Consider the following 25,544-nt stretch of genomic DNA (forward strand, 5'->3'; position numbering starts at 1 on the left):
GAATCGGTCAGCAATAAGACAGGAATCAGCGCAGGTTGAAATTTTAGAGGATAGCATCTGCAGACGAGATGAGAAATTGTAGGGGAGCAGCAGCTATTGCGAGAAATGGGTCTTTGGGGAGACAGGTAAGGTAAGGGGATCTTAGGATGGCTTACTGTGTGCCACATCATACTACTGCTTTTTGAATACTTATATTTTTTTAATGTTTATTAATTTTTGAGAGAGAAGAAGGGGGAGGAAGGGGGAGAAGCAGAGAGAGAGGGAGACACAGAATCCGAAGCAGGCTTCAGGCTCTGAGCTGTCAGCACAGAGCGCAACACAGGGTTCGAACCCATAAACTGTGAGGCCATGACCAGAGCAGAAGTTGGATGCTTAACTAAGTCACCCAGGTGCCCCTTGAATGCTTTTTTTAAAAACTGAATTTTAGATAAGGACTTTAAATATTTTTAAATGCTTGTAGGTGAGGGGGATATAATTTTACCTAGGTTTCTTTTGAATGGTCCTCTAGGCTGAAACTGGTCATAAGTGGTTTTAATTTTGTAATCAACCTTGTTAACATTGCTTAACTAATTTTTTTTCTCTAACCAATTAAAAATGATTTCAAGTTATATTGATTTCACTAGTAGAAACATAGGTTGAAAACTAAAGAGTTAGATAGATGTATTTTAGAAACTTGACCTTTCTAAAGAATTTTATCCAATCCTAAGAGCATACTCTTCTATCTTTGGTTGCTTGGCAAAACATAGTACTATCTTATTAAAATCTTTTTATTGGCATCTTGAGTTGGCACCAATTTGAATTTGTATAAATCTTTTTTTCTGGAGGGGAGTGTTGAGGGCAGAGAGCCATAGCTCTGTCTATGGGCCAAGATAATGACTAGAACAGTTATAATTGTTTGGATAATTACCTGTTGGAGACCTGGGACTGTGTTTCTATTGTTCAAGGTAGTCAAAAGTAAGAAGGAATTAAGTGATTGAAAGGATCTGAAATATATATCTGATTATTAATATGCTTTCTTGAGAACTTACTTCCAATAAGAACTGTAAGTTCTGGTTCAACCAAGAAGTTTGGGAGTGTTAGCATTTTATGAACATTTGAAAATTCTTCAAAGATGCTTGAAAAATATTAAACTCTTAATATGTCTAGTATTTGAAAACTTCTATTGTAAAGTGGACTTTAAAACTGCATTTGAAAATATCACATGTGAGGAGAAAATTACTATTTTAGAATTTACATTTTTTTTTTTTTTTTGGAAGTGAAAACTAACCCTCATTCTTGTTAAGGGCTTTTGAAGAACTATAAAGGATAACATCTGCTTTATCTGATTACTGTCATGTGCTTTATAATAAATGTCTTATATAGTAAAGGTATTTTGTAAAATGCAATGAGTGGATATAATTTTATTATAAAATGTATTATATAATTTTTGTATTATACTATTAATAGTAAAATTGAGTTTTATTAAATTTATTTTTGTTTTACTCACAGAATAAAGTTCAAAGTACTTCTATAAATGTTTTTAGAAATAAACATCAAAAACCAAAATCTGTAAAATTCATACCTTTGGAGATTAAAAAAAAGGAAACACTTGATGGGGTCCAAGAACTTTGGACGGCACACAAAAAGATTTGTTTTCCCAAACACCTGTTCAAAAGGGAACATTTTGAGGAGACCCCTCAACAAACTTCTTTTAAGGAGCCATGCATGTTTAGTGTAAAGGAAAAATTCAAGGACTCGATGGATCTAATTGTGAAAGGTAAGTTTTTGGTGGAGCAGAGAATTTCAGCAAACCAACAGGCAAAACTGTTTGCTTCTGGTGTGCTTTTAATGGAATTTCCTTGTTGAAACAAAAGCCCATACTTTAAGTCTTAGCCATGGGAGGTAGGGAGCCATGATTAAAAGGGTTACTAAGCTCTGGGGACTACCAGAAATTGAGAAGAGAGTATGCTAATGGGAAAGAGGAATTTATTAGGACAAAATTGGTTAGCCACGTCTTCCGACAGGATAATATTTCTTCTGATACAAATTCTCAGACCATTGTAGTTCACCATTACTAAAGCAGTGAGAGGTTTATGGCTTTGAATTCTGTTGTTGAGCAGGGTAGATAGTATAGGCAAGCTGTGAGTGTGTTCCCCCAAAACCCCAAAAGGATTTTTAGGAATTGTAGAATTTTCCTTAAGAAAAATTATATAGTAGAGGTTTATTTTCTATCAGGAACTTGGTAAGATGGAACTTGGAAGTCTATTTAAGCAAAGTGATATTGTTTTCCTGAGACTAATGGCTAGAAAAAATGACTTTTATTAAAAAAAATTTTTTTAATGTTTATTTTTGAGAGAGAGAGAGCATATGCGTGCATGAGTGGGGGAGGGGCAGAGAGAGAGGGAGACAGAATCTGAAGCAGGCTCCAGACAGTGCTGTCAGCATAGAGGGGCTGAACTCATAAACTATGAGATCATGAAACCAACTGAGCCACCCAGGCATCTCTAGACAAAATGACTTCTTAAAACACATTTCTGTTTAAGCCTTTGTAACTTCATCTCCATATTTCCTCTTTTGTTATTGCTTCTTATGTTATTCATTCAATGTGGATACTTTCCTATGTTAGGAGCTGGAGAAATAAAGGTTAAAAGGCTCATAGAGTAATGGTGGGGATGAGTGTCTGAGTAATTTCTTATTATCCAGTGTGACAATTGCTACACTAGAGGTAAGTGCAAAGCATTACGGGAACATTGTGGAGTAACCAACCAAGTGCCAGAAGGAAATTTTCTCAGAAGAGAGCTCATTAGAAAGGGGTTTTAAGGAGAAATTTGTTAAATGTAGTGTGGGAACAGAAGAGGCCATTTTGAGCCATGGGAGAAAAATATTAAAGCTCTGAAGGAAGAAAGAATGTGATACGTTTTGGGAAAGGAGATACGTGATAAGAAATGAGGTTAGGAAGATGGGTGAGGCTAGATTTAGAAGAAAATATAATAGCAGGCCTAGGATTTGAACCTGTGTGTAATGGAAAGCCACTGGTCATTTCAAGGGAAAAGTGGGGAAAGGGTAAGATATGACCATATACTTCTGATAGAAAAATAAAACTGTCAGTAGAGGCTGTGCAGAGATTGGTGCCAGAGAGATAAGTGAGGAGGTTGCATGGGAAAGAGATGGTCCATGTAAGAGATGGCAGGGGCCTAAGTGAGGGCAGTAGTCAGCATCAAGTAAGTGTGGAGGAGGGATTTACAGCAGCATTTCTCAAAGTAGAGTCTTCAGAACACTAGTTCTGAGGCATTCACCTCAACAAAAGGGATCTCCAGTTAGATAAGTTTTAATGCATTTACTACTTGGAGATTCATGTTGAGCATTAATATATTGAGAGCTCTGTGAAATGCTGTAGAAAAGAACTCTGTTTGCTCTTTTTAACTTGGCCATCACCAATTCATTTGAGCAAAGAATTCCTAAAGAAAGACATTGAGGTTTCTAGACTGGAATGCTGGGTAGGTAGGCATTATTACATTGAGATTGGAATGGAGAAAGACAAGTGGAACTTAGGCAGATGGAGAAAGGAATGGGAAAGATAGTGAATTGAGTTTTAGACCTGACAAGTAGACATGAATATTAAGATAACCATTAGGAAGTTGGAATTGGAGATCTGGCAAATAAGAGAGAGACAGGTGAAGATTGAAGATTGACGTTGGGGGTTAACTGCCATGATGTAATTGTGAGGTTCATGCATTTGTTCAGCCAAGATTTACTTATATGTGAAATGTATAGAGACAAAAGATATGCTACTTACCCTGAAGAAATTCAAACTTGATATATGTAATTTGTATGTGGTTGGATAAAGGACAATAAATAGATAGTTACAATATAGTGTGACCCATATTGTAATAAAAATAAGCTTTACTGCTTTGAAATCAATAGGAAGGCGATACCTTCTTCAGATTTAATAATTAAGGATGGATTCCCAGGAGATTTAAAGTCTTTGGTAAATTTTGAAGGGTGATTAAACATCTACTCAAGGCAAACCATAAGAGACTCTTAAATACAGAGAACAAACTGAGGGTTGATGGGGTGTGGAGGGGAGGGGAAAGTGGGTGATGGGCATTGAGGGGGGCACTTGCTGGGATGAGCACTGGGTGTTCCATGGAAAACAATTTGACAATAAATTATATTAAAAAAATAATGAAAGATGAAAAGTTCTATAGAACTCTAACTAGACTCAGATGGTCTAACCTCTACATGATAATGGATATCTGAGAAAGTGATTGTAGTGTCTTTGCAGGAGCTGAAATGATTTTATATGACTGAAATGAAGATTGAGGAGTAATCAGAGATGAGACTAGATTTTGGAGAACTTTGAATTTTAGCCTAAAAGTAATGGGAACCATTTAGATGTTTTTTTTATTTTTAGGTTTATTTATTTATTTTAAGAGATACAGAAACAGCGTGAGTGGGGGAGATGGAGAGAGGGAGAGAGAGAGAGAATCTCAAGCAGACTCAATGCTGCCAGCTTAGAACCCATGAAATCATGAGACCATGACATAAGCCGAAACCAGGAGTCAGATACTTAACGGACTGAGCCACCCAGGTTCCCTGCTTTTCAGATGTTCTAGTGAAAAGTTGGCAGTGATCACATTTACATTTTTAGAGCATTCCTGGTTGCAGAGATGAGGTGTGTTGAATTTTGGAGGCACAGGGTCCATCGATGAGGGGACTAATTCATATGAGAAAGGATGACTTGAATTAAGGTAGTGGCACTGAGAACAGAACTGAGGGAAGAGATTTTAGAGACATTTAAGAAGTAGAGTTTCTAGATTTGGTCAGCAGTAGGTGGAACATAAGACACAGGGGAAGGGCTGTGGGATTCACTGGCATAGTTTGTACTAAGTGGCAGCATGGGAACGGATGCAGGAAATTAAAGTGTTGGAGATACATCTTATGTAATAGTAAAACTGCCACCAGCAATAAGTTGGAATCTAAACCATGTACCTACTGAGCTTTGTTCTAGGTGATGAAGTTGGGAAATAGCATTATTGAATATGTTGGTGGTTTTGGCTGCCTGTGGGAAGTTATTCTATAAAAGAGATGAACTATCAAAAGTATTGGCTGGTTTGCAAGCAGAAATGAAAGGGCATAGAGTGGTACTAGGTATTAGATTCCTTGGTTTTGAGCAAATGTCTAAGACCTATCATTGCAGCAAAAATCAGATTAAGGGTGTGTCCTTCTTAACCCAGCCCATATTCTCAGATCCCCTCCAGGCACTTAACACTAAGTTGAAAGACTAAAGCAAGGGATAAATAAATGAAGATACAAAAGAGATTTTAAAGCTACACTTAAAAAAAAAAAAAGAACTTTGAATGTGGTTTTTGGCATGAAGAATTAATTAGAAAAAAATGAATTAAAAAATCTAACAAATATTTTAGAGAATGTTATTGCCAAAGAAACCATGAACTTTGATTTAATAAAATGTTCAAAAGTAAAATAACCTGGCTTTATTTGGAAGTGACCCACAAAAGCTGTATAGTCCCCAGGGAGGACAATAGCAAGGTGTAGCTAACAAGCAAAGAAAAATCTTCCCAGAGTAGATCCAGAGACAACAATGAACCAAAAAAAAAAAAAAAAAAAAAAAAAAAAAAAGAATAAGGGAGTGTACTTCCAGGACAGAATCATTGTGTACTCAAAAAACTTCTCCACCTCCAGGTTAGGGGGGCTCTCAGTGACTCCCCAGCAGGATTCTGTAACTTCTTTAGTCTGGTGATTGCTATGTGACTTTTCTTTTTCTCTTTCACGAATGGAGTTTTTACTGAAGTTATCCTATACCTGCCCCAAAGCTGGATGTTGTGTGCTTCTGGGGGAAGGTGGAAATAATTTTATATATCTTGTATATATTATTACTGGCCAGAAGGAGCCAAACCTGGACCTGATGAAGAAGACTTCAAATAGCCAGAGATTCTGGACTCTGAGCTGAATGTAGTACTTTGGTTGAACTTTAGGTTATCTCCTTTGGGGAGAGGAAGAGTGTATTTGTCAGGGAATAAGAATGGATGGATATTTGATGTTCAAAAGGGCTGACTGTGGCAGAGACTGGCTAGATATTTATCAAACTTATTACTGTATCCTTTTTTTCCTGGGCACTTGGCTAACATACATTTCTCATGTTGCTTACAGTTAGGTGGAGCTATGTGACTGAGATTTGGCTCAGTGGATTATAGCTAGAAGTGATGCTTATCCAAAAAATATCTTTTGTTCTTTTCCCAACATGTCTCCCATATTTTCAACTATGAGGACTCTTTTTCAATACTCTTAAAACAATTGCAATTTCATTGATGGGAGAATAGTAAAAGTGCTTTTACGTATTTATCGTTTATTTATTTATTTATTAAAAATTTTTTTTTTCTGTTACACAGAACTTTTGTTTTTTTTTAAATTTTTTTAATGTTTATTTATTTTTGAGAGAGAGAAAGAGAGAGAGAGAGAAAGAACATGAGCCAGGGAGGGGCAGAGACAGAGAGAGATACACATAAAATCTGAAGCAGGCTCCAGGCTCTGAGCTGTTAGCACAGAGCCTGATGCAGGGCTTGAACCCATGAACTGTGAGATCATGACCTGAGCCAAAGTCGTATACTTAACTGACTGAGCCACCCAGGAACCCTGTAAAAGTGCTTCTAATAACTGTCAATTGAAAAATTTTGATTGAGATATTCAGTAAATATGCAAAACTTGGTATGGGGAATACAAAAGGGAAATTTGCTCCCTCATGGAACTTGGAGACTAGCGGGGGAAACAGTTATCAATTAAATAATCACTTACATGCAGTTGAGAGTATATGACAAATGAATGGTGCCTGGACTGGGGTCAGCAAAGGCTTTCCAGAGGAAATGATAATTGAGCTAAGCTATGAAAGATGAGGAAGAATTACTAGGATAAGAAGTAATTCCTGCTTGGAGTTCTACGTCATGAGAAAACCATTTGCAATGGCCCAAGGGAGGGAAGCACAGACATAATTTCAAAGAAGTACAAAAAGAACTTATGAGGCTACGGTTCTGGGAAGGAGCTGGAGAGGGGTAGCCTGCAGCTATCTGAAAAATAGGACCTTGTAGTCAGTGCTGTGCTAGCAAATGTTTATTAACTGGCTATGGTGGGGCAGAGGGAGGAAGCCTGATTTATAGTCTTTGCCAATTTCCATCGTGTAAATACTTTAATGTAGCCAATTTCAAGCTACCAATGTTACATCACTGATTAGGGGAGTTGTGAAGAGATGTGCACAGTCTGTTCTTTCCATAGTTGGGGCAAACACCTTTCACACACCATTTGAAATATTCTTAAATTTACTTCTTATCCAGCTACTGCAGTAGAGGCTGCTTCCTTCTCCAGGCTTCCCTGACTCCTTCCCAGCTTGGGACACCAACAAAAATGGGCTCAACACTGGCACATGAGCAACAAGGAAGGGAGGATAAGAGCCAATGGGTAAATGTTTCCTCCTTTCTTTCCCTGGGGAGAATGGTCTTAGTTACACTATATAAACTTCTCAGAAGATCCTAAACAGTTAAGCAACCAGTTTCTTGTAGTGATGCTCAACTCAGAAAGGTTTCCTACATTACCTTTCTTTCTTGTTTTATTTCCTCATTGTTCTTTCCTGTTCCTTGAGCTCACTTTCTTAAAATACCCTCTTAAAAAATATTTTGATGGTGAGTTGTCAGTATTTGGTAAGAGACAGTATGGAATGTGAGGGAAAGGAAGAGTCAAGAAAGGATAATTCTTAGGCTTTAAAACTTAATGAACTGGAAGATAGGAGTTGCCACTTTCTGAGACAGGAGAGTGACCTACAGTTTTCAATGGGCATAAATGTAGAATTGAGGTTTGGATATTATGTTTAATGTGTCTATTATACTTACAAATGAAAATGTCAGATAGGTAGTGTATAAGTGTGGGCTCAAAATTTGAGTCACTAAAGTACAGATCAATATTGTCTAATAGAAATATTATATGAACCACAAATGTAATTGAGAACTTTCTAGTGGCCACATTGAAAAGATAAAAAAGAAATAGGTAAGGGGCACCTGGATAATTCAGTCGAAAAACCATGTAACTCTTGATTTGGGGTTGTAAGTTTAAGCCAAACATTGGATATAGAGATTCTTAAATAAACTAAAAAAACAGAAACCGATAAAATTAATTTTAATAATAGGTTTATTTAACTCATTATAGCCACGGTAGTCAATATAAAAATTGTTAGTATTTTACATTATTTTACATTTATACCCCAAATCCAGTGTATATTTTAGAAATTGGTGTAGCCACATTTCAGATGCTCAGTAACTATAGTTGGTGAGTGGCTACTGCATTGAACATCATAGATATCATTTTAATTTACAATCATAGATAATATCAGCAAATAAATAAATGTAGGTAGAGAAAAAATATCCAAGGACTAAGTCCTGGAGGTTTCTGACATTTAGAGGGTAAGAAGAGAAGTGCCCAGCAAAGGAAGTAGAAATGAAGAGCTGGGGAAGAAATCATGAGAGTGTGAAATATATTACTCGTATTTCAGTAAAGGAGGAGGAATGCCTTAGACAGGAGCAAGGAAATCTCATCCATTGTCCTAGAAGAAAGACAGGGCCATGGGCACAGAGACAGTCTCATTGGTAGATTAGATGGTGGGATTGGTACTGTTTGTTTGTTTGTTTATTTCAGTGAAGTTAGAAGTAAGGTCTTCACTTGAGGAAGGGATGGGAAGTATTGCGTTTTGAGGAGTGAGGAGAAGAGTGAGTTAATCATAATCTGAGAAAGTGTGGAAGTGCATGGACTAGGAAAGGTAATTTTCTGTGAAAAATACCCCCCCCTTTTTAAAAAAAAATTTTAATTTTTTTTTTAACGCTTATTTATTTTTGAGACAGAGAGAGACAGAGCGTGAACGGGGGAGGGTCAGAGAGAGAGGGAGACACAGAATCTGAAACAGGCTCCAGGCTCTGAGCCATCAGCACCGAGCCCGACACGGGGCTTGAACTCACGGACCGCGAGATCATGACCTGAGCCAAAGTCGGACGCTTAACCGACTGAGCCACCCAGGCGCCCCCCCCCCCCGCTTTTTTTTTAAGAGAAAAGAGAAATAGTTGGGAAGTGTCAGTAAGGATTAAGGAAGAATCTGACTTTATCTCTAGCCCTAGATTATGGGAAGGGTGAAAGAGAATAATGGTTACCCCGTGAGAGAACTGTTGAAGAAGTTGTGCCCTTAGGAAAATAAGGGTTAGAACAAGAAGACAGTTCAAACACAGAACATAGCTAGAATATCAGTTCAGCTGATGAAACATCTGGGGTTTCTTAGGATACAGTGAAGAGTTTGGGGAGGCAATTCAAGGAAGGATAAAACAGTGGGGGTCTGTGGAGATTAAGGTCAAAAGCAAAGAATGAGAAGACAAGTTCAGAGGGTCTTTTATAGAAGACAGGTAAAATGTTCAAATGGTAGTCTCCTTTTGGGGATTGTTTTCTTTAGCGGTTTGTGATCACGAGGCCAAGGATGTTGGGGGTGAGGGATATGGGAAAGGAGTGAAAGTTTTATCAAGAGCACAAGGATGACATTGGTCCTCCTGAAAATCCTATTATAGGCTCTGTTGAAGCCAGAGACATTTTACTGGGAGCTTTTGCATGTGTCCCACCAGACAGCTGTGAAGTGCTGATCTTAGAGTTTATATTTGAATTAAAATTGGATTTCACTTCTTAAAGTTCTTATCTCAAAAAGTATATATTAAGTCTGTAACTTGCATCTATTTTTTAAACATACTCCTAATATTCACTTCAGTGTGAATGGAAGCATGATCCAAGATATCAGCAGTATTAATTCCAGAACTTGATTAAAGTTTGTGAGATTAGAAAGAAAAGTGAGTCCTGTGTGTGTGATACATGTACCTTGCTCATGCTGCACTGACAGATCAGCTGCATTATCTTCCATAAGCTAAACATCTGTATGAGAAGAGGCCAAACATTCCTTGAATTTGATCCAAGGATATCAACTTTAAAAATACACTGGGGGCACCTGGGCGACTCAGTCGGTTAAGTGTCCGACTTCAGCTCAGGTCATGATCTTGCGGTCTTTGAGTTCGAGCTCTGCGTCCAGCTGTGTGTTGACAGCTCAGAGCCTGGAGCCTGCTTCGGATTCTGTGTCTCCCAGTCTCTCTGTCCCTCCCCTTCTCATGCTCTCTCTCTCTCTCTGTCTCTTTCTCTCTCTCTCAAAAATAAATAAAGATTTTAAAAAATTAAAAAAAAATAAAATAGGGACCCCTGGGTGGCTCAGTCGACTTCAGCTCAGGTCATGATCTCCCGGTTTGTGAGTTCGAGCCCCGCGTCGAGCTCCGTGCTGACATCTCAGAGCCAGGAACCTGCTTTGGATTCTGTGTCTCCCTCTCTCTGTGCTCCCCCACTTGCGCTCTCTCTTTCTCTCTCAAAAATTAATAAACATTAAAAAATTTTTAAATAATAAAATAAAAATACACTGTAATAGGGGCGCCTGTGTGGCTCAGTCAGTTAAGTGTCTGACTTTGGCTCAGGTCATGATCTCACGGTTCGTGAGTTTGAGCCCTACATCAGGCTCTGTGCTGACAGCTCAGAGCCTGGAGCCTGCTTCAGATTCTTTGTCTCCCTCTCTGCCCCTCCACAGTTCATGCTCTGTCTCTCAAAAATAAACAAATATTAAAAAAAAATAAAAAAATAAAAATACACTGTAACAATTATAATATCAAGTATCTTTAGTAAATATGTTCTCTGTGTTTACATGTAATAAATGCCCATATTTTTCTTCATAGAGCAAAATCAGAAAAAATATAAAATGATTTCTTCTTTGAGTATATAGATATTCTACAGTACTGCTTAACCATTTTGTATTGTCAAGCTGCCAACAATTTATGAATCTTGATAATTAGAAGTCACATGTGAAAATCTGGTTTTGTAATATAAAATATTAGGCTATAGTTACTATATAATATATAGTTTTCACTCATTTATGTGTATTCCTTTAGGAACAAAAAAATACTTAGGTTTAACTTTGAGTCATTTAAATTTGAAAACAGATTAATTAAACTCAATGAGCTTTCCTGATATTCATGTCAAGCAAATATATTTAAGGTCAATATTGGATTGTTCCTTAACCAGTTTTGAAAGGAGTAAATGTGTATATGTTCGTGTGTGTATGTGTTTTTATGTGTGTATGTATTCTTTGGTCTCCAAACAAATCTTCCTTTAAATATAAAATGAAGGCAGAATGATTTTTAATAATGCTTTAAAATAACTATGTGGCTGGAAAGCACTGGAGAAACCTATCAGGAAAAATGACTTTGTGCTATGTTTATTTATTTTCTTTTCAGTTGTGAAAAGTTACCAAACAATTTTTTTGATCAGCAATGTATATAAAATCTTCTGTTTTATGTTTTAATGATTTTAAATATATATATGATTTCAACAAATATATTAAAATTGTTTTTTTACTCATTCCTACAAAATTATTTAGAAGAATTTGAGGCCAAGTTCCATAACAATATATAAGAAACATGGAATCTAGAGGCTCTTTTAAATGAGGTGGAAGATTATATTGAATTTTATATTACAGAATAATTTGATTTTTGGAGCTTTGGAACTTGAAGCATCTTCCTCCACATATGAAAACAGACTCTACTTGAGGAATTTCTAGATGAGGGAATAAATTTGGGATAATCACACAGAACTTTGCAACCGCTTCTCTGCTTCTCTTAGTTTCTTTCTGGTTTAGGTTGCTATGTTTCTTCCCATTTCTTGTCAGTAATTTTCTTTTGCTTGCCTATGCTCTTGAGGAAAGGACTTAAGGATTAAGATTAGCAAATTATATATTTGAGTGACACATGTCTTGAACACAGTTCTTTCTTCCTTATACTTTTCTTTCTTTCTTTTTTTTTTTTATGCTGACCTGGTAAGTTCTGAAATAGAAAGATGCAATGTGGAGACTCTAAGATAGGAGACTCATTGCTCTATAGGAACATGGTTTATTACATTTAACTAGTCATAAAGTTCATTAACTTTTAATAAAGTAATAGTATCTTAAATATAAAAATTATTAAACAATACAAAGGATTTAGAAACAGTTGAAAGGCATTTTTTTTTTCTTTTTTACTATTTGCCTTCTACTATTTTATTAGCCCAGAGGATAATTTAGGGAATTACAGAAATCTTTGGGTAGGGTAGTGACTTGCAGAGGTTTTATGATTAAGTACATTTGTTCTATGTTTTGCATTTGACAAGGAATACAAGCAGAGGAGAGCTGAGGCTAGTGAAATATTTTACAGTGGGCTAGTGTTCTTCCTAAGTCATTTGTACATAAGTTCTCTGTAGGAGTAAGTAATACCAGCTTCCCCGAGGAACTAAAATGAGAGTCCTTGCTTCCTAGGAGTAGTTTCCTATTTGCAGTGAAAATCTTCAGTGGACCTTTGTTGCTTTTGACTTCTCAGCATCCTTTAACCTTACCTCTGGTAACAGCTCTCAGGTTTGACTTTGGAGAAACATTTCCTCCCACTTTGAGTCTGTGCAGTGCAGAAAGGGCTGTCACCCACCCTCTAGCCCCAGGCTTGGCATGTGATTCAGGCACAAAGAAATGAGCTTATTCTCCTGACCACAGTGATGGGTGGAATGGTTGGGCTTAAATGAGGAAGAATGATGTGAGCCTGGAGGTACCAGAGAATATAGCACAGGAATTCTAGAGTATAGTCAACGTGGAAGAGTAAGCTGAATGATGCAGATAAATAAGCCCTGATGACATTGTTTAAGCCTCTGATGCAAGCTTTGATGAAGACAGACTTTACTTGGATTTCCCAGTTTATGGGAATCAGTGAACTCTGCCCTTTGGAGAAGGCAGATAGTTCAGTGGCTTGGAACATGGGAGTTCAACTCCCTAGATTCACATCTCAGCTTTCACACTCATCAGTTTCTTTGATTCCTTTTAAGGTAATTTGGTTTTCTGTTGGTTTTTTTCTTGGTAGTCTGATGGAAACACCGTCCTTATCCAGTCAATGTAGGAAAAACTCCACTTAAGATGTGTGTAACAGGCTGAATCATAGCCACTCAAAGATACCACATTCCAAATCCTGAAACCTATAAATGTTCCCTTATTCAGAAAAAAGGATCTTTCGAGATGTGATTAGGTTAAGGATATTGGGCTAAAGAGATTATCCTAGATTATTCCAGTGGGCCTTAAACGCCACACAAGTGTTTTTATAGGAGAAAACCAGAGGGGGATTATAGACACATAGAAAAGGAGACACAGAGTAACCATAGAAGCGGGATCGGAATGATATGTCCACAGGCCCAGGACGGCTGGCAGCTACCAGAAGCTGGGATAGGAAAGGAATGGATTTGCCTGTAGAGACTGAAGGAGTGGAGTCCTGCTGACATCTTGATCTTGGACTTCTGGCTTCCCACACTGTGAGAGGACACATTTCTGTTGTTTTAAGCCACCATATGTTATAACAGTCATATAGAACTAATATAATGTCCTTCCAAAAGTAGGTTTCAAGACATTGAAAAATAACCTCTTTGTTATAATGAGTGCAAAAGTGTGATCAGTAGGTCAATTGTTTCAACTTTCATTTCCTCATTCATATGTTTATTCAGCAATTGTATTAAGCTCCTCCTTGAATCAGATACTACATACCATGGCCCCTGCCCTCCTGAAACTTTCAGTTTAGCATAAATTACTTTCCCTTTCTCTCTTTCTCTCAAAAAATATACATATTGCAGGGTGGGGTTTTTTTTTGGGGGGGGGTGGAGATTTTTCAAGGTGGGAGTCCAGCGTTATAAGTAACTGTCTTTTCCCTTCTGAATTAAGAACCAATTGAATGCAGAAGACACAGGAGTTGGACAAATGGAGATTAAAATGTTCGTTTTGTTACAGAGAAAGCTGATGGGAGAATATGGCACTGGATAAGTAGCCCTGTGGCTTAACCACCACCCCACCCCCACCCCTACACACACTCAGAGCAACACCTGCCCTCTAATGAAACCTCCTATTGCAGAGGAGAGTGTATTTGCTTGCTCCATTCTTGTAGGCTGGAGACACTCTGAAGGGATCAAGCCCAGCTTGGCTTTTCTAGTCAGAATGAGGAAGGGCACAGGGTGAAGGCAGGCCTTGGCCTCTCACAAACCAAAGCCATGAGCCTTTTTGTCTAGCCATACCCTCATCTCCTTTGTGTCTCTGAAGTAAGGGAAAACATAAATAAATGTGTGCTCCCCAGTACTACAGATTCCTATCGTCAGAGGCCACCATGTTACCACTTGCAGGATTTGCCTATTGTCTGACTGAGGTTTACATACGTTTTGGAGGGTTTGGAAAAGAAACAGCCATAAACTGGGTGTTAAGGTAATTAAATCTTTTACTGAGTGGCATGTAATTTCCTCCTTGCTATGTTGGGTACTTTGGGATTTAAAAAAAAATGTAAGCCATGGAACATTTCCTTCCTCTTAGTGATTTATATGTAGCCAAGAGACCCATAATTATTTTTGTCCTACTGTGTGGAAGTTAGTCAACCCCAACCAGTAACATGTTTATTACTTTAACCTATTTCAGGCACAGATCTGATTGCTGGATAATTAGTACATCAAGTAGAGTTAACTTTCAACATTTGAGGTTGAACATCTTATTAAGATCTTGGTTGTCTTTCAGAGACAATACCTTTCTGAGATTGATATATGTGTAAAAGAAATAAGCAGAGGCTAACTTAATTGTCTTCTCTTTTTACAAATTTTAATGTGAATTTTTTTTTTCCCCACTGATCTCCATGTAAACTAAAGAATGCTGTTAAGACAATAATCCCATTTTCAGTCAGAGACAGTCTTTGGTCATTTCGAGCCTACATTATTAATATTATTAACACGCTCCCCTAACTTGTCTCCCTGCCTCTGGTCAAAATCTGATTCAATCTTTAAAAAAAACTTATGCCAGAGTGATTTTTGTAAAATGCAAATCCTACACTCTCTTTTTTTTCAAAAATCCTTCAATGTTTCCCCAGGGCCCACAGGATAATGGAGGTAAAATTATATATTTATGTATCCCAACTATGAATATTTTTTAAAAGTTGGATTAATCATGATAGAAGAAAGACTGAATTATCTCTCTATTCTTTTTATGGAAAATAAGAAATTTTTGTTATATGAAGCAGTAATCAAGGAATACAGAGCCAAAAAAGGAGGCAAAATGTATTACAGAGGTATCTCTGGTAGGTAATTAACAAAAATACTGTTATTTATCTGGATTTTATGATGTTGTGATTACTTTTCAGCTTTAAGAATTTGTTATTTATGGTGATAACCTTCTCTAATTCTAAATATTCACGTTCACACCTCATTTTGTATTTATGCTTTTACAGACACTTTCTTTAGTATGTCCCCACAAATTTTATAATTTTTAGTCCCTAAAATACCTGGATTCACTACCAGTGGAGGCCCAAAGTTAAGCAGGAAAATCAGAAGCTACTGTCATAAAACAGAAATAGTAAAATGGTAATTTGGATTAGGGTGATAGCAAGTATTTAGGCTTTGGGAACCTTCAATAAGATTTGCTGATGAGTTGATTACTGGATGTTTTTGGAGAGAAAAGAGTCAGAGATGAGCAGTTCATCACCAATTCCTATTGAAGGTTCTACTTCAAAACAAACCTGAAACATAAATGCTTTTGTCCCAAGTTCGTGAGGGTAGAGTCACCATTTAGCAAGATGGAGAAGTCTATGGGAAGAACAGATTTGAGTCTTATGACCAGAAATTCAGTCATTTAAATTTAGTCATATAAAATCAGATATCAGTTACACATCTAGGTGGAGATATTGAATAGAAAGTTGGTATCTGGATTTGGAGTTCATGGCAGAGGAATAGGCTCAGATATCACTTTGGGATACCTCAGCTTATAGACCGTATTTAATGCTCTAAGGCTATATGATATATCATAGGAGTGAGTTAAGAAGTCTATGAGAACCTAGCAAAGATGACTGAAAAAGCAACAGCAAATGAGGAAGGAAAAAAAAAACAAGCAAACAAACCTCAAAAAGGACACTGGGATATGCTGAAAACTGAGTGAAGAGGGTGTTTCAAGAAGGGAGTGATTAACTGTCAAATTCTGTTTATAGATCAAGTAAGGTGAGGACCGAAAACTGACATTGGATTAACAATGTGGAGGTCAATGTTGACCTTAACACCCACTGTTTCAGTAGCGTGTCCAATTCAAAAGAGAATGGGAAGAGAGAAATGAGACAAGTATAAGAGTTATTTCAAGGAATTCTATTATAAAGGAGAACAGAAACTGGGTGCTTATTGGGGGAGGTGAGATCAAGAGAGTAGTATTTTTGTTTACTTGTTTGTTTTAAGATGAAAGAAATTACAACATTTCTGATCAGAACATTCAAGAGAAGAGGAAAAAATTATAATAAAGCAAGGAGCAGGGAATTATTGGGGCAGTGTCCTTGAGAAGGTGAGAGTAGAGGAGAACTGTTGGACACATAGAGGGGTTGGCCTTAGATCGGAACGTGGGTATTTTCACTGGCAATAAGGAAAGGCAGAGAGTGAATGGGTACAGATGTGGTCAGGAGGATAGCTTTGGTGGTGTCTTTTTTTTTTTTTTAATGTTTATTTCCAAGAGAGACAGAGACAGAGACAGAGCAGGGGATGGTCAGAGAGAGGGAGACACAGAATCCAAAGCAGGCTCTAGGATCTGAGCTGTCAGCACAGAGCCTGAGGTGGGGCTCAAACCTACGAACTGTGAGATCATGACTTGAGTCGAAGCGCCCAACTGACTGAGCCACCCAGGTGCCCCCAGTGGTGTCTTTTGATTGCTTTTGTTTTCTCAGTGAAATTGAAAGCAAGGATATCAGCTGAAAGTATGGTCGGGGAAGTGTTGAAGGTTTGAAGAGAGAGTAGAAAAATGTGAAACAGAGAGGGGAGAATGAATGGACTAAGGAATTGTGTTGTGACTACTGGATACATTAGGCCCACTTGGGTTCTCGTTCATGAATGTGAAATGAGGCCAATCATGTTTTTGTTTCCTACTCTCACATCAATCATGCAGGGTGCAAATACCACACAAGAGGTGGAGATGTAGATTCAAGTAGGGTTTTGTGTTTTCACAAATGAACATGACAAAATGCAGGAGGGTCAAAAGAGCTGAGGGTCTGTGAGAGAATGAGCATGGGGACGGACTTGGAATTGCAACTGGCTAAGTTATAAAGATGGCAAGGGAGTGTGGGAAGGTGGTAGTATCAGTGAATAATAGGTCCTGGTAGGGGTCAAAAATTGTTGGCAATGAGGAATAACCTAAATAAGTAGAAATCGGTGATTAGAGAGTCAGATGCTTCAAACGGAGCTCAAGTGCCGGCTGATTGGTTCACATCAGGGTGTGAACAGGGACACAGTGGTTCCTTGAGGGTCGACAGTAGTTTCTTTCAGTGTTTTATAACCCATACCTCAGCCTGACAGATACTCAATAAATGTTTATGAATGAATTCAGAGAAAAAGTTGACTATCAGCATGGAAGGAGGGTGATAAAAGGTCATTCTGAGTCAAATTTTAATTGGCAATTGCACCTGTCCTTATATGTTTGTGGGGTGCACAGGACAAAGACCCCACCTCAGGCTAGCTCAAGTAAAGGGAATGTATTTCAAGTTTCAGACCTCGCTAAATGCAAGGAATGGGAACATAAAATACAGCTGAGTCTCGTAAGAACTGAGAGCCTAGCAGAAACTGAGGTGCCCTCTCAGGCTGTTGAGGACCAGTTGGTCTCTCCTCCTGCTTCTCCCAGTGGGACTGTTTCCTCTGGTTTTCCTCACAGTTAAGTCTCTTCTCCTTTTCATCAGACACACAGACCAACATGGTTGCCTCATGGCCTAAGCCCACATGAAGTTTTGGGTTTACACTACACATCTAACTCATTTTCTTAAAGCTCCTATTTCTGGGAGAGCAATATGATAGACCTAGGTTTGGTTAGGTGATCCCAAAGCCACAGTCAGGGCAGAAGCGATGGTGGTAAGGTACCATTATGGCCATTTAGGCCCAACCTCTTAGTGGAGACAATAGACGAGAAAGTGGTTTGGGAGAAGGGGACTGCATGGGGCAGACAACCCCAAAGAAGTCATCTTTCTATGGGGGGAGGGGATCAGATAGAGAAAAGCAGGACTTGTTGTATTAAGCAAAAATATTCTTGCAGTTAAAGGAACATATTTTGTTTGCTATTGTAATTTTATCTTCGGTTTTAGCAGAAGTGCAATAGAAGATAATTCTATAATCTAGTTAATATTGGTTATTTTGCTAGTTACTATGACTATGCGCAAACGTTGGCCAGTGAATATCTTTATAAACTTCTTTCAATTTCTTCTGGTGAGGCCACTTACAACCCTGATTTAGTTAATTTGTATCAGAATATACCAAGGTAAGTTACTTTTCAGACCAACCAATTTTATTTATTTATTTATTATTTTAAAAGTTTATTTATTTTGAGAGAGAGAGAGCAGGAGGGGCAGAGAGAGAGAGGGGGCAAGAGAGAATCCCAAGCAGGTCTGCACTGTCAGCGCAGAGCCTGACATGGGGCTCCAACTCATGAACTGTGGGATAATGACCTGAGCCGGATGCTTAACTGACTGAGCCACCCAGGCTCCCCGAGACCAACCAACTTTAAAATAAAAAATCTTTCTTCATAGCTTTCTACTGCAGAGATCCTGATTAATTAGGCTCTGTAAGTCATCAAAAGTCTTCCAAGATGAGTGGACAGTGTTCTTATTATCATTTTAGAGGAGTGTTAGGTATTCCTCCAATTGATAGCTCCAAGAACATCTCCCATCGGAGTGGTTTGCCTATGAACTGATCTGTAATTCACATTAAAAAGTAAGCCCACTAGTGGGAATGGCAGGGATTTTATTTCTCTTGTTTGCTTTTATATTCTCAGTGCCTGAAAAGCAGAAAGATGGGCTCATTTAGAACCTGAGGAGTAGTCCATACACATTTGTTGGATAATGGGATGAAAGGTGTAAGTATGAGTGCAAGTGTAACTCACCAACCAGCTCTAGGCAAGCCTGGTGGTTTTTCAAACAATTCCACTTACCATTGAGTTGATACTTCTGTTACAACGTGCTGATCCCTGTTACACCTTAGGAAGACCTAATGTGTATGTGTGTGTGTTTGTGAAGTGTGACAGTTACTGTACAGAATAAAGAGATCGATCCTAATCACTGTCCAGTGTGAAACAGCTGGTGCCCGAGCTATTCAGTGCCCAAAGCAGTTATTCATTTCTCTGGTCTGCATGGATGCTTCCAAAATGATTCTGTCACAGCACGTGTGTTCTGGCATTCCGTCTGAACACTGGGAAACCTGGAGCCAAGGATCTATTAGTGCCTGAAGTGTGGAATGTGTGACATTGATCATCTCCTCTCTGAGCTGGCACTGCTCTGAAACAGCCTGAGAACCAGGGGAACAAGTCTGCTGCCAAGTCCATCTGGTTTTGATCCCATTGCACTTAATGAATCAAAACATTATTTTAGAGACACTTTATTTTTTAAAAAACTATTCCAGAAGTCCAATGAGTACTCTGACTATACTTAGGATGGATCTAAGAAGTGTTCCATGCAGTCACTGTAGAGACATTCATGAAGACATATAATGTGTTATCATTGCATATTTAATAGGTGCTTTTAAGTACTTCAGTGTGATTAAATTGATGGCACTTTCTACTTAAATTCTTGGTTTCCAGCTACACTAAACCACTAAGTGTGGCCTTTAAGTGGCATTTATAAACAGACTGAGATATGAGGTTGTAGCGTGGTAAATAAATGACCTTTGCTTTTTTATTTCTTGATGAAAGTTTGGAAACCTCTATCTCTAGAGGCTAATTTTTGGTGTTAAGAAATTGAAAATGTTTCCACTCTTCTTCTTTTGGAAGCCAAATAATGGGGGACAGAACAGAGGAGCTAAGAAACGACATATATTGAGCATCTACTACTTATTAGACACTGTATTAAGCCATGCATTATCCAGTGTCTTGCAAGATAGACACGTCATTAGTTGCATTGTATAGTTAAGAAAACAGGCACAGAGAGAGACAGTGCCCATGCTGTTGTCATGGATAGCAAATGGCAGAACCAGGACTGAGGTCTTTCTGACTCTAAAGCTTGCATTCTTTCCACTCGTGCATCCTCTTTCTCAGTGGCATCAGGAGCAATTTAGGGTGCTTGGAGGAATGAGGGTCTCCCAAGTGCTCTGGGAGCATGGAAGTGGTGCTAAATCTCCTAATTTCTTGTATACCTTGAGTGAGTCACTTTTCTTCTCTGTATCTCAATTTGCCTCATTAAACTGATCTGTTCTTTGTTGCTTTGGAAAGCTATTGTATTTTCATGCAGAGTTATGATCTTTCAGAAGATGGGTGACATTTAAAGTGCCCAAATTCATCTTAGATAATAATGAAAATTATGCCATTGTCATTTATGTCCGGTAGCAATTGTAGGCTTTCCTGGTATTCCAAAGATGTTCCCAAGGGGCAGCATCATTTTCAATAGGTCCTTACAGAGGCATCCTGTGGATGAAGACAAAGAATGCCAGTGGAAACCATTAGGTAATTTAGCACTGATTCTATGGATCAGGAGCAAAATATTCCAGTATTGCTGCGGGGTTCACCTTCCTGTCTGACCAAAGCCACAGAGACCTGATGCATTTTAGAAATTTCACCAGAAAAAGAAATGACATCTGAGGGATATATTGTGCTGTGTATTAGAGGACTCAAGAAATTCCAGGAAATGAATCTATTTTTGCTAGTAAAAATGAAAAGACAGCTCATGTTACACAGATATTTTAAAGGTGAGAATATTAGCTTTGGGATGAGCTTTGGCAGTTGCTTTTTTTTTTCTTCCTCTTTTTATTGTGAAAATGGTGACTGTTTCTACATCTACCTAGAAAATCCTTTCTAACAATACCACATTCATCAATGAAAGCACAGATGGATTCCTTGAGTGGGAGGAGCAGCCAGAATATGGGGAAGGATTGACTGTCTCTGTAAAAGAGTTGAAGGCGTGATTACTTGGCTGGGTCAACAATAATGAACTGCCCAAAATGGCTATGAAGGTGTTTTTGATGTTCCTAGACAGTTTCTTAGGTAAAATTGTTATGTGAGTAGTTAGAACTCAGCAATGACACTATAATGCTTATAATTCTAGGACCCAATGCTAGAACCACCAGACATGGGGTTTATACTGCCCAAGGCATTTCTTTGCCTGGCTTTTAAATGAAGGCTGATTTTAATTTGTACATAGTGCCTTTGCCTTGTTTAAAGAAAAAAAATCACAATAGCTGAAACCCCAGTTTGCTCAAATCTGCCTTTCGCAGCTGATTTCATTTACTTATAGGCATAATTACATTTGGAAAAAAGTTTTAAGTTTTATGGCATAAGCAGTAAAATCAAATGAGTGTACACTTTTTCTAATCATTTGTTTCCTACAGACATTTTAATTGTCCAGATCTACAGATCTGGGTCTCTCTTCCTCCTTGACAAAGGAATGTTTTTCGAATCTTGATTGTCACTGTAACTAGAGGCTGTACTCTTTTGGTGGTTGGCCTCCAAATTTTATTCTCTTAACACCTAGAGTGAATTTCACATCTTCCTAGATTTGTTACTGTGTTTGTAGCTCTGATATGAACATCCTGTCCATGAGGAAATATTTGCACTGCTTAAAGGAGCAGCTTCAGTGGTCTGAGAGGGTGGGACAAGAAGACTTCGCCATGGCGCTTCCGTACTCTGAACGTAGTCCAGAATGATGGTCTGTCCATGGATGATAATGGGAGTCTAATCTGCATCTGCTTGGGGAAGAATCTGAGTTTCAGAAAGAAAACAAAAAAATCAAGGTCTCGTTCTCTTCCTACATGATCTTGGTGAAATTATTTAACACATTGATTGCATGCTCAGTTTCCTATTTTTTTAGATGACAATGATAAAAATACCTGCTGACTAGATCGCTGTGAGGATCAAATAAGATTTCTATGCGAAAATATAAACTATAAAATACCAGGTACATTATTAAAGGCTCATTGAAAGACTAACATAAGAAAAGAATGTACATGCTGATACAAAAGAGCCGATGGCTGTCTTATTACAAAGCAGTTACAAAGCGCTTTTGCAAAAAGAAAATTTTCCTGGAAATCTGAGTGGGTTGTCTGTGTTCCCTCTCCTCCTCAGTCAACAGATCACATTCAAACATTACACTGGGTAGGGCATCTAAAGCTTAGTATGATCCATTCACCTGGCAGTTATTTGAAAACTAATGTTCTAGTTTTACGTAAATGTGTTCGAGCTATGTTGGTGCCAAGCTATGTTGGTGCCCAAGTGTATCGTCTAAGTTTTAGAATTTCGTGTATCATGTGGTTTTCAAGACTTAATAAAACGTTAACTACTTAATAAACTGCCAGGGAGCAACTGTGACAAATGTTGTTGGCATCAAGTGTACTGGGAAATAGGGTTTTAGCAGAAGTGTCTTAATTAGGAGTGGGGCCAGGTTCCATCCTCTGTTTCACCTTGGTTTCTGTGTCTGCAACCAGTCACAAAACTGGTCAGCTTTACAGCCTCGAGCCTTGTGATTCGCCGCAGATGAGTCAGATTCCTGTTCTGTCTGGTGGTTTAATGCCATTGGCAAGTCTGTGTAGATAAACAACAAGAAGACTGCCAAATCCATTTGAGGACAAACAGCATATCGTGGTTTGGCGAACATCCTCTGTCCGTTCGCATAGACTTAGTTTTAGGCACAGGAAAAATAGGACTCCTAATGCAAGGTGAGAAAGTATGTCAAGGTGTTTGAAATATTTTACCTAAAACAAGTGATGGTATAAAATGTGAGGAAAGCTAAGAGCTGGTGAGAAAACAGAGAAAGAAATAATCGTTTACAAATGGCTGTTTACCTCACTTGAAAATGATCCTAATCAGGAATTTGCATTTCCTTAAAGCCTTTTTGTTAGTGATAATATCCCTATCCCTATTTCTCAAAAGGCAATTATCACATAAAATGGCTTATAATAGAAGTGTTATTGCTTTCCTGGCGTTCAGCATGTAAGATTTTTATTGGTATACTTGTCTTTTTTTTTTTTTTTTCTGAGCACCTGCAATTATATTTACATTCTGACAAAATATAGTAGAGGTGGCACTTAAATCTCCAAGTTCTTGTCTACAATCCTAAGCAATTTTACAGTCTTTTCAGCTATACCTATTTTTTTCTGTAACAATTTCAAGTGCAATTAAGGCACAGAAGTATCATTTGTAAAGTTTCCACAAAAAGGATATATTTTGGGTGTTGGTGCTGGATACCATTACAATAACTTGCTTTGTAATTAGCGTGGCAGATCTGGGATTAGCTCGGATCAGGACCTTAGTAGTCAGGCTAAAAGATCTTAGCTTTTGAGGGCAGGAAAATTCTGACCAAGGAAAGAAGAGGTGAGGTGCTGGCATTTGTCATCAATAATGTTGAGTGGTTGGCGGGATGGGATGTTGATGGTAGTGTAGTAAATTACTTAACAGAGGACAGTTTGTGCGATAAGGAATAAGGAAGATCACAAACGCCACACAAATTCTCTTCCTGGTTGTAGATTAAAATATAGAACTCTTTATTCATAAGAGTAGACAATAAACTTACCTTAGATTTCTATTAAGAAAAGGAAATGAAATGTATATGAAATATTCTAATTTGTGTTCATACAGCAATCATGGATTTTCAAGCATTTTCATAAGGTCTCTGAAAGGTCTGGGATTTCTCCCTATTTACAAGCTAAAAATTAGCCTGATACAGTTTCATGGATATAGGCAGAAGACAGAATCAGGACCTGTCAGAGAGAGATAAGGACTTCATTACTCAAATTAGAGCATGCAAGCTGAGCTTCATGTCCACGTCTCTTCCCCTTCCCCTCAAGTCCCATGAGAGCCACATGGAGGGCTGCCATTCCCATGGTGGGTTTGGGTTACAGCTGAGAGATGTGAGCTTGAGGGAATCTATGGCTTTTAGAGGAAGCATGCTGTCTGTCTTGGGAGAGGCATTACCTCACTCCTCAAGGTTGGCTTGCTGCAAACACAACCCTGAGAAACAGTCTGAGTAAAGAGCAAAGAACAGCCAGAACCTGGCATTCTTGTCACCCAGTATGATTTTCAGTGTGTTTAGGACCCATGGCAGATTGCCTCTTCTAACCTTTAGGAACTCTAGATGATTATCTTACCAACAATATGTGTCTATTGTAACTTGTATAAATTCTATGCACATATATTTGTAGTTTCAAAGCACTATCATTCCCTCCTTTTGGCAAATAAGGAATTTGAGGCTCAATGTGTTTAAATAAGAAGCTAAAGTCACAAATAAGTGGCACAGCAGGGACTACAATGCAGTATTTTTAATTCATAGTCTAATGTTATTACCATTGGCCTGTTTTTGTATTACTGCTAAAGAATTTTTAGGCTTTGTTGGCTGTGTGTTTTAGTGAGGGCTTCTCCATTATTTTATTTACTGCTGTGTACATTGCAGGAAATGACTCCTCCTTTTCTTCTATTGCTGCATTTTGATTTTATCAGACTAGAGTGTTCCTGCATCTTTTCCTCCTTTTAGCTTAGATAAATCTGTTTATTTCTAAAGGGCTGTAGCTTCCTCAAAGTTCTAGGAAATAAGGTCAAAACAATGAAATTGTTCATAGAATTGCAGAATTGCAGAGATAAAATGTACATCAGCCACAATTTAGTCTAACCTCCCCACCTCCATTTTACCAGTAAGAAAGCAGAGGTCCAGAGAGCCCCAAAGAATTGCCACCCAAGGTCAAAGGTCTTATTAGTGGTAAACAGAAGAGCCGAAACCAAGATTTTTTTGAATCTAAAATTCAGAGTTTTTTGTCACTACACTCTACATTGCCTTCTGAGCAAAGAAGAACTCAAGGATATTGGGAGCTTAGTACCTTCTCATTATGTGTTCTAAAGTTCTGTTCGGTAACAATAGTACTTCTGTTTTTCATCATTCTAGGTATTGAAATAACAACAGAATTATAATTGCTTTAAGTCATGGGGTACAAACTTAAATGCCCTTCTGAGATCAGCAGGTAACTATAAAATAGCCAGTGTGATCAATGGGAGGAATAGTGTCTATGGCAAGCTAGAGAAAGCACACCCATCCAGATACACTCTGATTCAATACCTTGAACATTGAAACCTCTCCCCACGCCCCCCAACCCCGGCCAAATCTGTGTCTGGATTCAGCTCTCCAGCTGCCATTTTATAACACCTGACCTGAATAACATGGTTTCAAATGATTTGCTGTATCTTTAAATGTGATCTTGTCACAGGGTTTTTAGAGCTAAATATTAAGGTATTAGTTGTCAGCTGCTCTAACCCATCATTATGCTGAGAGAGAAACAAAAGTGATAAAGTGACTTGCTCAAGTCAGTGTGTGACAAAGCTAGTTTGTCACACCAACTGTGACTAGAACTAAATTTCTAAGACACTTAGTCCAGTGCTCTTTCCACTTCATCCTGAAACATTTTTTTTAAAAAGAGTATTCAGTTTTATAATA

At 38.1% G+C, this 25,544-nt stretch overlaps 1 protein-coding gene across 15 annotated transcripts in view; it reads left to right on the top strand.

Moving 5' to 3' along the window:
* IQCM (IQ motif containing M) overlaps nt 1–25,544 on the top strand; it is a 662,550-nt gene that overhangs the window by 84,917 nt on the left and 552,089 nt on the right. For 13 of the 15 annotated variants that reach the window (XR_006201682.1, XR_006201681.1, XR_006201683.1 and 10 more), the window contains one exon: nt 1,489–1,756. The exons of 1 other annotated variant lie outside the window; for it this stretch is intronic. Coding sequence is in view for 11 of the 14 variants with exons in the window: in XM_042935333.1 (XP_042791267.1) it covers nt 1,489–1,756 (268 nt within the window). In the remaining 3 variants the exon portion in view is untranslated. Of the gene's footprint in view, nt 1–1,488; nt 1,757–7,413; nt 7,450–25,544 lie in introns of those variants that run through there. One more of the 15 variants, XM_042935341.1, reaches the window with a different exon arrangement.

Source organism: Panthera leo, chromosome B1, assembly GCF_018350215.1.
Source record: "Panthera leo isolate Ple1 chromosome B1, P.leo_Ple1_pat1.1, whole genome shotgun sequence".
In the NCBI taxonomy this organism is placed as follows: domain Eukaryota; kingdom Metazoa; phylum Chordata; class Mammalia; order Carnivora; family Felidae; genus Panthera; species Panthera leo.